The sequence below is a fragment of the Eptatretus burgeri genome, chromosome 14 (assembly GCF_056783735.1).
Source record: "Eptatretus burgeri isolate ZD-2024b chromosome 14, Ebu_testis_v1, whole genome shotgun sequence".
In the NCBI taxonomy this organism is placed as follows: Eukaryota; Metazoa; Chordata; class Myxini; order Myxiniformes; family Myxinidae; genus Eptatretus; species Eptatretus burgeri.
The window spans coordinates 43,768,401-43,781,490 of NC_140974.1; the positions used below are offsets into that span (position 1 = coordinate 43,768,401).

The 13,090-nt window shown below is 47.7% G+C and overlaps 1 protein-coding gene across 3 annotated transcripts in view; it reads left to right on the forward strand.

Annotated features, from left to right (window-relative positions):
• The window catches only part of PREB (prolactin regulatory element binding), a 97,500-nt gene that overhangs the window by 908 nt on the left and 83,502 nt on the right, over positions 1-13,090 (forward strand). For all 3 annotated transcript variants that reach the window (XR_015051171.1, XM_085854536.1, XM_085854537.1), the window contains exon 2: positions 9,438-9,663. Coding sequence is in view for 2 of the 3 variants with exons in the window: in XM_085854536.1 (XP_085710662.1) it covers positions 9,438-9,663 (226 nt within the window). In the remaining variant the exon portion in view is untranslated. The remainder of the gene's footprint in view (positions 1-9,437; positions 9,664-13,090) is intronic.

A 13,090-nucleotide genomic window follows, 5' to 3' on the forward strand; every position in this document is an offset into this window, starting at 1 on the left:
AAAACTAAATAAACCGTTTCTTGAGTTCGGCCACCATGGCCTCCAAAGGTTTTAGGTCCCTTACCTGAAAAAGGCCCCTTGTGTACTTTTAATCAAACTATCGAGCACGAGAAAAACGAAAATTGAAATCATATATTTATTGAACTGAAATCATTAAATGAAAATGCGCAGGCTTGGCTGAACAAGAAGGCTCCAAAAAGGGCCCCCGGTTTTTTTTTTTTTTCATAAAACTTTTAAGCACGAACTCTAAAGTGGTCTTGGAATACTCATATAATGTCCAAATCATCAAAAATGCTGCTCAAGAAAAAAATTACCTTCGCCCGTCTCGACAAGAAGGGCCCAAATTGGAGGAGGTGCTGAAAAAGGGCCCAAATCAGACACTTGAAAAGAACAAGCGTTTGCTGTCATTAAGCAGTGTCATTGCTATCATCAATGTCATCCAAGTCGTCATCATCTTCTAACAAAGCACTTTCGTCTATCTGTTCGTTTTCATCATCACCATCACTATTTTCATCGTCTTCCTTCTGCTTTTCGGGAATAACATCGTCTGGAAGTTGGTCGCCTTTAAACCACACAAAACGATAAGTGCCGTCAATCAACTCCCAAGCCTGACTAGGTATTTTGGTCACACCGTTGAGGTGAGCATCATGCCAGTACTGTATTTCGCCACGAACGCAGTTCTTTCAATTTGCTGTCTCACCTCTGCCTTGCAAGGTGGTAAGCTATGCGCGTCAACACCTTTAATTTTTGCGAATGGTATGGCAGGGTCCTTGGGAGTATACGCTATTTCAAATACACGGTGTCTGTATTTGTTCAGCGCCATGGGCTTTTTAGCATCATACAACAAACGCGTGAAGTCTTCAATGGCTTGCACCACGGTCTCGTTGGGCCCTTCTCTACCTAGTTCTGCGAAGGCTTTCTGGTACCGTTGATCTTTCTCCAGAATAGCGAGCGGGCGCTTTTTTCCCCTTTCGTGAGAAGGCTGGAGTGTAATCTCACCCCGTGAATGAATGGAACGCAGGGAGTGTGGCGCATAACAAGGGTCCACATGCCTCTGCGATCCGGGATACGTTCACATATCTTCTGTCACCTCTACCTGATGTGGCAACTTCCATCCATACACCTAGGGTCATTTCGTGAACGTGATGGAGTATGACGAGGATATCAGTGTTCGATGCCCTAATCACCACGTTGTCGTTATCGGACAGTCGCGACTCGATGTGCATAAGGTGCTGGCAGATTCCCATGTCTCCTTCAGGATGATTGCTGCATAGTTCTCCAACTATAGGCTTATGGATCTGTCCGCCCTCCACAGCGAAGCGTGCGCAGACATCGTCAACTCCAATATAAACTTCCTTGTCATGGAGCGCATGGGCATGACGTTGGTCTCCCCAATCTCTCAGAAGGAATCTCGGTAGCTAGCTTTTGAATGACGTAGATTTCAGAGCCTTATTCAAATCCTTAGGGTGGATTTGATCTGGGCCAGTGATCGTGTAGCGTACATCTTTAGCGCCGTGTCTTTCCCGTTCACAGTCTTTAATCCAAGGTTGTTCATAGGTGTCGAAGGCGATATCAACCCTCGTGGATGGTACGCAACAACAGTGTGAATAATTGATTGCAATAACCCTCCATAAGTTGGTGGGAGTAGTCTGAGCTGGTAGTTACTGTCAATAACGTGCACATCAAGAGCTGGTGGACTTCCATGCTGTGATACTTTTTTGTTCAAGTACAGAGAAAAGGGCTCTCTTTTCTGTGTGCATTATTGTTCTGTCCGTTTTGCACATTGTGAGAGGTACTGGCATCAGAGGGTGAGAAAGCAGGTACTCTAGATCGACTTTCCTTTGTGATGCGACAATGGATAATCTGCCAAACATGTCTCTGGTACACCGAAGCTGTCTGACGATGGGATTTTGCGCCCTTGGGTTCTTCGCTCCCTGATTTGAAAATGTCGAGTTGGTTTCTCTTGATTGGCTTCTCAAATCTGTTGGCGTCTTCAGCACATTCTTGGATGAATGAAATGTCGCTTGCGACCTTCATTAGCGATACTTAGAAGTGACTCGGTGATTTCAGAGGTCGCGCTTTTTTTCCCGTACTGACGTTGATCAGATCAAGAGTATTGAGTTTGAATGGGTATGCTGATGTCTGGATACTCTTCATGAGTTTCTGTAGATCGGTAGTATCTCGCCGTATGCAGCTTGCAGACAGTTCCGCCTGTGCATCATTTGTTCGTAGCATCCCGACCATATCCAATAAAACATCAATGGGCGCAGCTCGAGTACCTTTCGTGGCGCTCCACTGGAGGCGCCCGCTGTAACACTGTTGGTTGATGCCGTAAACCCGCCTGCCTTGAAGCATCACAATTGACCGTCTGCTCGAGGGTCAGGTCTATGGGCAGTTGGCTGAACTGGTTCTCTGTTCTGCGACACGAAAACAGCCCTTCCCTTTGCATCTCCATCAGTCCAGGGTGTGTAAACTCGATATTCAGTAAATCGAGCTGATATTTCGTCATCCATCTTGAGTAATAGTGGCGGTTTGTGGCAAAGAAGACGTCAGTCACCTGTGTAATCACCCAGATGAGCAGGTCAACGTCATTCGTGCGGACAGCTCTGTCCATGATGAGAAACAAATCCACGTAGCCAACGTACTGCAACCAAAACTGCACGGATTTGCCGAACTCGCCATCTAGTGTGCTCTGCACCAACTTCCCGTACTCATCTAGTACTGCATTAATGACCTGAGATTCAGCCATGGTGTCCATTGACTGGGCGTTGGTCATATCCACGGAATGAATCAGAGTTACCAATTCGGTGAAGTTCCCATATGTGGTCAGAAATTCTCTGAAGTGAAGAACGCAAAAGGCTGAGGCAAACATTGGGTGCAGAGGTTTGCATCGGTTGTAGTTGGTGCATTCGATGAAGCCACGTACTGAGCCAGATGCAAGAACATCTGCATCAACCAGGAGCTGTGGTCCTCCAGATTCACTGATTAGCTTTCCTATTGCTCTGAATAGACATATTGAGATATGGAAAACACCGAACAGGATGAATACATCTAATCATCAAATGTTGGACTTTCAGTGGATTGGATTTTCAAAGCATTCTTTGCCACATCCAAGTCTTAACTCATGACTCCGTACCTCTGCCCGAGCTCGGCAGTGCATGCCTGTGTCATTTTGAGGGTCTGGACAACGACATCTTTGCTCGTAGGCGGCTCCGGAATGTTTTTCATGAAGAGGACAGGTTGTTTAGGGAGGTGGTCAAAATAGAAATGACCCATGAAGCCGGCCCACATTGGAATATTTTCCATCTCGAGAGCATGTGCAGCCATCCAGATAAAGTCCAACTTTCTAGCGTTTTGAGACACCAGCTAGATTAAATACACCCATGTTTTCGAACGTGAAGCAGTCCATGCGGGGTTTCTTCCGGTATGGCTCCAGTGCTTCACTTTGGACATTTACTTTTTGTCTTGGCCGCCGTTTGAGGGACGACACAGTGGGCATCGACTCCTCCGGAAATACTTCTTCAAGGGGTACTCCTATCCAGGCGGGAATGGTTTGATAAGAGATACTCATGGTATCGTGCAATGTGTTTGCTCCAGAAAAGTTATGTACGACCTCGTCGTAATTGTCAAACGCCAGACCCGCCAGTTCATCCACCTCAGCTCCATCCGGTCAATTGAGCTTTCTGTCGAGAATGGAGTATGCTAATTCAGTCTCCAGCTCCTCGGTTGCCGTGTAGTTGATACAGTATCCGAGCCGATTCCAGATTGTCAATACACGGCGACTTCTGGTGAGTGACTTCAGCGCCATGGAGATCAGAATATTGTTACGGTTGTGGAAATTCACAGAACACTATTCAGATTCCCCGAAGATCAGTTATGTCGATAAGTGTGTCCAGAATAGATTTCCCCACCGATGTCTAACGGGATTTATTCGTGAGCCGGGCTGTGAACCTTTGAGGTAGTTATTCTTTCCTATCGTTATTGTAAACAACATCTCCTCACCACGTTCGCCACAACCGCCAACATCTCACCACGTTCGCCACAACCGCCAACATCTCACCACGTTCGCCACAACCGCCAACATCTCACCACGTTCGCCACAACCGCCAACATCTCCTCGCCACGTTTGGAACAACCGCCAACATCTCTTCGCCGTCACCGCCGCCCACATCTCGTCGCCACCGCCGCCACAACGAACAACATCTCCTCGCCACCGTCGCCACAATGAACATCTCGCCACCGTCGCCACAAATGCCGCCGTCTTTTTCACCAGCAACGGCATCCACCAATGAACAACGTCTCCGCCGACAAACACGACGACTTCCTCGGAGTGAAAGCCGGTGATTCCTACCATGTCCGCGTTTGACGGCAAGATCGGATCAGAATGACAAAAGGGGCGGAGCCAGCCGGGGGTGAAGGGTCGAAGGTAAAAGACCAAACAGCACCCCGAACTCGATAAAAGGTCGGGCTGAAACACCGAGAAACCAGTTGGAGTCGGGAGTCCGCGGTTTGGAGTGGAGCTCTGGAGTCGGGAGTCCGCGGTTTGGAGTGGAGCTCTGGAGTCGGGAGTCCGCGGTTTGGAGTGGAGCTCTGGAGTCGGGAGTCCGCGGTTTGGAGTGGAGCTCTGGAGTCGGGAGTCCGCGGTTTGGAGTGGAGCTCTGGAGTCGGGAGTCCGCGGTTTGGAGTGGAGCTCTGGAGTCGGGAGTCCGCGGTTTGGAGTGGAGCTCTGGAGTCGGGAGTCCGCGGTTTGGAGTGGAGCTCTGGAGTCGGGAGTCCGCGGTTTGGAGTGGAGCTCTGGAGTCGGGAGTCCGCGGTTTGGAGTGGAGCTCTGGAGTCGGGAGTCCGCGGTTTGGAGTGGAGCTCTGGAGTCGGGAGTCCGCGGTTTGGAGTGGAGCTCTGGAGTCGGGAGTCCGCGGTTTGGAGTGGAGCTCTGGAGTCGGGAGTCCGCGGTTTGGAGTGGAGCTCTGGAGTCGGGAGTCCGCGGTTTGGAGTGGAGCTCTGGAGTCGGGAGTCCGCGGTTTGGAGTGGAGCTCTGGAGTCGGGAGTCCGCGGTTTGGAGTGGAGCTCTGGAGTCGGGAGTCCGCGGTTTGGAGTGGAGCTCTGGAGTCGGGAGTCCGCGGTTTGGAGTGGAGCTCTGGAGTCGGGAGTCCGCGGTTTGGAGTGGAGCTCTGGAGTCGGGAGTCCGCGGTTTGGAGTGGAGCTCTGGAGTCGGGAGTCCGCGGTTTGGAGTGGAGCTCTGGAGTCGGGAGTCCGCGGTTTGGAGTGGAGCTCTGGAGTCGGGAGTCCGCGGTTTGGAGTGGAGCTCTGGAGTCGGGAGTCCGCGGTTTGGAGTGGAGCTCTGGAGTCGGGAGTCCGCGGTTTGGAGTGGAGCTCTGGAGTCGGGAGTCCGCGGTTTGGAGTGGAGCTCTGGAGTCGGGAGTCCGCGGTTTGGAGTGGAGCTCTGGAGTCGGGAGTCCGCGGTTTGGAGTGGAGCTCTGGAGTCGGGAGTCCGCGGTTTGGAGTGGAGCTCTGGAGTCGGGAGTCCGCGGTTTGGAGTGGAGCTCTGGAGTCGGGAGTCCGCGGTTTGGAGTGGAGCTCTGGAGTCGGGAGTCCGCGGTTTGGAGTGGAGCTCTGGAGTCGGGAGTCCGCGGTTTGGAGTGGAGCTCTGGAGTCGGGAGTCCGCGGTTTGGAGTGGAGCTCTGGAGTCGGGAGTCCGCGGTTTGGAGTGGAGCTCTGGAGTCGGGAGTCCGCGGTTTGGAGTGGAGCTCGGGTTGAAGAGTCCGGTGGAGTTTGGAGCCTGGAGTCCAGTCGGGTCGAGCCTGCAGTGGAGGCGGCAGCCGAGTCGCCAGCCAGCGAAATAACGGTCCGAAGTGATTGGGCCCGGGACGGTCCGAGCGACGCTGAGGAATGAGCGGGCTCTTAAGAGAGCATCAACTCCAAAAGAGCAAGGCCCGTTCGCTTCTCTGAGGCGTCGTCAGCCAGGCCCGATCGACGCCGCACGGCTGGGCTTGGACCAACCAAGCCGCCGTTACACCAGCTGCCGTGTTGACGACGAGACATACGGAGGGTCGCCGACCAAAAGACCCATTGAGTCGTCTCCAGGACGACAAGGTAACCTGCACGGCCTCGCGGAGCTATTTCGGTCTTCAAAGCTCCGAGGAATATTAAAGGCCTACGGTCCCAGTTCTCTCTTTTCTTTCTGGGGTTTTGCAAGGAAGTCTGTGGCGCCTTGTCCGATAAGTAGAATTGTTAAGTGCATGTATGTAATAGATAGACAACGGCTGTAAGTCTTTTTTTGCTCGTGTCTTGTCCCTTACCCCTATTCATTGCCTTGCTTGTATATGTGCATGTACAAATAAATGTCTGCATTGTTTGAATATTCACCTGCATGTTGCGTCCCTTCCTCCATTGAACTGCCATAATTGTGTTCGGAATAAACAGCTGGTTATTAATAGCCGATAAGATAATCGGGTCCAACGGGGCTTGGCGACAAACCTCTCGGCAATCGTAGACTGAAAGAGCTGCTTAAAGTGGCTCGTTTCCGGGCAAGTCCCATTGAGGTACAACCTCTCAGTCTGTCCGCGAATTATTAGGTAATTCGGCGATCGACTCTGTATAGTAGCGCACGGGCAGAGCATTGACAAGGTTGTGGTGTGGTTAAAAACGCACCCGTAGCTGGATTTCGGCATTGATCCGAAAGCTGCGACTGGATTGCCACGGTCGGTGGGCGTGCGGCCGCAATTGGCTAAAAGCCGCAATTGGCCCACACGCCGGAGTGGTGAGAATCCACAACAATATGCTTGACAGGTTTCATGGTGGCCCCTGATACGATGAAGGGCGCATCTTGACTGGTGGCATTAGCTCGGCGTTTAACAGCTCCTGAATGCTTTTTGACATTGGGACCACCAAATAGGACCCTGTAAAATGTCTCGACCAATTCAGGTGGATTACCTTCACCCCTTTTCAGTGAGTCAATTGTGAGCGGATCGGTGAGAGGCTTTCTTCACAGACTTCAGCGCCTTCCGCATCACTAAAGCGGCTTTTGTTACCTGCCCTTCGGGTGATTACTTGAAATCGTAAACTGTTTCCACTGACGAATAATCAATGGCCGCGCTATGGACTATCACACCCATATTTTTTGCTGGCTGATGAATTCATTATCAGTTGGCCTGCAAATCTCTTCTTCAGTACTTCGCCAAAGTACTGATTCGCAGTGATGTGATTTTTGCAACTCGAATTCATCACACAGATCCAGATATCGATAAATTGATTTCAGATGTTCCGGTCGTTTCCTTTCGATTTACGTGTTCTTCGACGTATGCATATATTAATTCCAAGACATCCTTCGAGACTTGCTTTTCAGGAGGTATATCCTCCTCCATTGTGCTCACTCTGTCAGCGGCTTTAATTTTCTCGGATCGGCATGAATGATGTACTTTGGCTTCTTTCGCAATCAGATCCACCCCTGATATCTTCACAAAGACATTTTTCAGCTTGAATTGTTGATGTATCTCGTATCTTCTTCTCGGCCTGTTTTGTCTCAATCCTACCCGGTTTCTCTTTACTACCATTTGGTCGGCGTTTGATGTTCTTATTACAAAACAGACATTCGTCACCAAAAATACCAGCAGTGGACGTTGATTATTTTGGAGAAGTAACGCGACGTAACTGCATGTTGCGTTTGTCACTGTTTTGGTTGGTAATTGTAACTGGCAATTTCGATGATACGGCGGTGAAGTTTTTGTAACTTGCTGTGATACCCATCGATATCTAATGGGAATTCTGGTAAACGTTCGACCACGCTACGATATTTGGATAAACTGAAGTTTTTTTTCAGCAAGCGTCTGGAATTGGCTGAACTTATTATCACCTCCAATTTGTCAGGCGTCAATTTTAGGATATTACCACAGGATCCTGCAGGACATGCATGAATAATGCAGCGTGTCGGCGGGGTCGCCTCAGATGCTCCTTCTGGAAGACAAATGTGGGACACTGTAAATCCTAGGGCAGGAAGTCAAGAAACGATCGCTACAAAGGTGCATATCCATTGGGCTTGTCTGAAATATGAACTTGAAAACAAAACAATCAGACTGGAATTAAATTTGTCTGTTCTTCGGGATGGTGTGGTATACCGGCTTACCTGATTGCGGAATAACTACAGTGGATCCTTCGTTGTCTTTTTCCCCTTCTGTTTCCACTGAGCTCATTTCTGGAACCGGGTCTGTGAACGGCAGGTCACTGTCTGGAAGATGTGCATTCCTGTCGTCACTCTGTGATGAAGATTCTGGCTGATCATTGTGGTCATTATTGAACTCCGAGTCACTGGGATCCATTTGTTCTGAATCCATGTTCGAGTGTGCAAACACAGCACTGCCAGTACGAAAATCGAATCCGATTCCTCCCCTTCACGAGACTTACACAGCACTACGAATATATGCACAGTTGGAGCGAAAAGAGAAACTAAGTCTACTCTCAGGAATGAACTTTGGAAATACCAGAAAAAATACCGAACTGCTGCTCTGAAAACGTTTAGGTTAGTTTCGTTTTCTTCTTTCCAATTGGGTGCCCTTTTTGGGCCCTTCTTGTTGAACCAAGCCTGTGCATTTTATTTGAGTTGTCATTTTCAGATTGCAGTACGAGTACATACCCGATTCAGTCATTGACCCCGTGCGCGTTCTTTTCAAGTGTCTAATTTGGGCCTTTCTCTCGACGGGCCAAGGTAATTTTTTTCTTGAGCAGTGTTTTTGATGATTTGGACATTGTAGGAGTATTCCAAGATCACTTTAGAGTTCGTGCTTATAAGTTTTAGTCAAACAAACTGGGGGGCCTTTTTGGGGCCTTCTTGTTCAGCCAAGCCTGCGTATTTTCATTCTTGAGTTGTAATTTCATGATTTCAGTTCAATAAATCGATGATTTCAATTCTCGTTTTTCTCGTGCTCGATAGTTTGATTAAAAGTACAAAAGGGGCCTCTTTCAGTTACCTAAAACCTTTGGCTGAACTCAAACGGTTTATTTAGTTTTTCATGCCATGGGCCATCAAATGACACCTTGAAACCTTTCGTGCGCAATACTTTAATTCAACGTCACTGGGCTCTCGCACTATTTGTCTAGCACCGATTGTTGAACATTAAAAGATCTCACTCTGCCTTTTGCGAAGAGTCGGCGAGTTGTTTCCGGAAAAGAGAAGAAAACTCCAATTTCAGCTGAACGACAGGCCTGGTCACCCTGTTTGTTAAAGACTCGGTCCAGTCTTTCCTTGACCGACCCAGCAAGAATCTGGGAATAATTGTGGCCATTATTGTCATTGAGATGGGAAACGAGAATGTTGTAGTAAATTAACCTTGAATGGATGGGGTGAAGTGCTTTATGATGGAGGAATGTGGTATTAAAGCAGAATGCATTGGATGCCGAACTTGTACCGATTTAGGCCCTCGCTATACTCTTCTTTCTTCCTGCAGCACTTTTTACGACTGGAATGCATCGGGGGGCATCTTTCTGCTTCGCTCCTGCACTGTCACGACACGGGCCTGCGTGCCGTCATGAACTTGGCACTCGCCAGGCCTGTCCGTGTCCTTGCTGTGGGCATGGATGGTTACTGCCAGCTGCTGTCCTATCAAGAGGTCGAGGGAGCTCAAACTCTGCCAAGTGGACAAGCAAAAGGTTCAAAGCAGCAGGAAAAGCCAGGTGGTTACCTAATTGTACTGCTGATGTTGAATAAATTTCAAATGAGCTTTTGTGAATTATGTAGTCAGTGTAGTTGAGATTTTTTTTTTTAACTTTTACAGCAAGGGTGGGTTCCATTCCCAAAAACTCTCATGATGTGTGAAATTGCGATATGCAAAATCTATTTTCCCATACGAACCCATCTATTGAAGGGGTGTGGGATGTGTTCCTGGCCAGTAATTGTGAAGGTCCTTCGGGTGGTGTTTCATACATACACTTGTGAACAAGTGTGTGAAATTGTTGACACAATCCGGCCGCACTTTCCACCACGCAGTTTATTGTTGAGGTACTCACCTCTGCCCACAAATCCTGATGTGTTCTTAGGCTATCTTGATGTTGAATGCCTGCCAAAACTCCATAATTGTGGGCTCGTTTTCATCGTTTGTTTCACTTGCAACCTGCTTCAAGGTATGCCTCAGGTGATAGTTGAATTGTGATAAATGAGGACTTGCTGTACTTTGTCGTGAAGGAGGGGGGGGGCAAAGATTCTGCTTTGGTTATAGGATGCTGGTTAGAAGTAACCTTTTCATTTTTTTTGTTGTGGGCTGGTGGTGGGACATTGCTGTGTTTGAATCCCACCATCCAATTCAACTAAGCTTTTGTGAATGAAAAGAAGAAAAAAAAAAACCCCCTTAATGTGAGCAAGTGAAAGTTATAAATGTAAATACTGCAGAAAGAATAATCTCCCCACAGGGGGGAGACCCTCTCGAGAACAGGCCCTCACTGCTCCTATGGTTGGCAGCGAGTGCCCTGGAAGCAGTGGGTGAAAGAGAGCAGAACCTGTATATGTGGAAGAATTGCATTGCTCAGATGGCAGAGCACTGGTACGGTTTTCCAGAGGACTTTGGTTAGATTCCTGGTCTGGGCCTGTAATTTTTCCACATTTAAGAAAGAATAATGAAAAGCTTCTATTGTAGCAGTGAGACTGTCTCTGTTTGATTGCACTGGTTGTAATTGCTAAAAAAAAATAAAAAAAGGAGGGGGGAGGAAGTGTGATACCATTTGGTGTTTGTTTCATCATTCTGGCAAAAGCAACCGAGTGGAAGAGATGGTACACTGAACGGATCAGGACGTAGCAGACAAACGGGATGCAAAAGGAACAGTAGAGCTTGGGGAGGGGGAACACCAACAGCACAGTTGAAGCCCAAGATTGAGGGAGACTTGGACAAACAATGGGTGTGAAAAGGATTGGAGGGGGGAGGGGCAAGACATGATTCATTGCCCAGACAAAAATGCGACAGAGAAATATAGTATACAAGCCGGTAGGTGACCATGGGTCGCCGAGCATCTGATGACCTTTGACCCCTGATCTGAGTTGATGTAGTACGAAGTACTTAAGAAATTGCAATCGAATCGGTGAACCCGTGTATGAGCAAGGGGGCTTTGAATGGTCATTTTGCCCCAACAATGCACTCATTGACCTTTGACCCCTGACTTAGCCGAGATAGGTCAATATGTCCTGAAGCAAAGTTGTAGTACCCATTGAGTACTCTACCTATGAACTTTCATTCGTATCGGTTAACCCGTGTAGGAGCAAGGGGGAGTTGAATGGTCATTTTGTCCGAAAAATGCACTCATTGACCTTTGACCCCCTGACCAAGCCAACGTAGGTCAATATGTTCTGAAGTAAAGTAGTAGTAGTACTATGTACCTATGAACTTTCATTCGTATCGGTTAATCCGTGTAGGAGCAAGGGTGCCTTGAATGGTAATTTAGCCCGAAAAATGCAATTATTGACCTTTGACCCCTGACCTACTAGAGATAGGTCATTATGCAAATGAGCAAAGTTGTAGTACTCATTACGGTCTATAAGCCTGTAAAGATTCATTTGATTTGGTTCAACCGTCTTGGGGCTAGTGTACTTTGAATTTTCAGCGGGAATGCTCAATGGCTCTCGGACACCCAAGTTGAGAGGGTTACCATTTGGAAACTATAAGGTATAGAAAAAAAAATGGATGTCATATAGCGGATAGAGAATCACCTTAAGATTATGCATTCCAAATCTCATCGAGTTCCATCTTTTGATAACAACTCTCAATTTGAATGAAAAGTACTGAAAATGCGTTTTGATATCGGAAATCCCCAAAGTTCGAGGGGGTGCTCTGGGTGAACAAAGATATAAATCGAAAATCTGGCTTTATCGTTTGTGCAAAATGCATTCCACATGATTAGTGTGAATTTTCATGACCATCTGACCATAACCCTAGGAGGAGTAGCATTTGGCGCGAAGGCACCTCCAGCTCTCGCATATTATCGATTTTTTTTTTTTTTTTTTTTGTATTAATTGACCTTTGACCCCTGACCTAAGCGAAATTGGTCAATTTGTCCTGAGGCAAAGTTGTAGTACTCATTGAGTACCATGAACCTGCAAAGTTTCATTCGTATCATTGCACTCACCTGGTTGCTATAGGGCCTTCAATTTTCGTGCATACCCTAATTGTAGGGGGCGCTGCGGGTAAAGTATTCCATATATCACAAAAACCGGAATATGTTTGATAGAGCATCACCTGAAGATCATTTGTGCCAAATTTCATAACCCTCCGTGGAATAATGGCTTTCGGAATTGATTTCGCATGAACGGTACCGATTTTGAAGGTTTTTCGGTTGTTGCTAGGGAACCAAAGCATCCCTAGCAACCATCAATTTCCAAAGCACGAGGTCATAAGATGTACCTACCACCCGAGTTTGGTCAAAATTTGCCTACGTTTACTACCAATTATGCTGATGACAAACGAACAAACAGACAGAATTACTGACAAGGGTCACCAATTTCGGCGACCCAATAAGTAGAGTCCTCTCATGTACTACAGTTGTCTGCAGAGAATTACTTTAGTGAAGGAATGTTATTTTTGCCTGGGAGGGTGGACAAGATGGATACAGAAGGAAACTCCAAGGAGGTGAAAAGTGGAAATTTGGGTGGGGTTAATGAGGGTGGAAAATATCAGTTTTGGATTGGGGACAATCTGAGATGGTGGTGAACAACTCTATCAAAGACCTGGATGGAAGAATGAGATTGAAGAGGATGTGGAAGTTGGTTCCACAGATGGGAGAAAAGTCGAACAAATGAGTCGAGGTGAGCTGTGATCCTGAATTTCTGAAATTTTACCAGAAGGGGGTTTATGGTGGACCATGTGAGCCCTTATATGCCTGGTGTTTGCTTGATGGTTAGGGTGGTGGGCTTGGGATCCTGAGTTCAAATCCCAGTCTTCTGTTGAATTGATACCAGGTGGGGTTGACTCTACCTGTCATCCTTCTGAGGTTGGCAAAATGAGTGCCAACTTGCTGGTATCCTGTGTCAGAGTGGTGACCCGTCCAGGATTGTGTCCAACAGCCAAGGAGACTGCTTTGGCAGCACCAACGCTCTGCACAGAGTATGGTCCCAATGGAT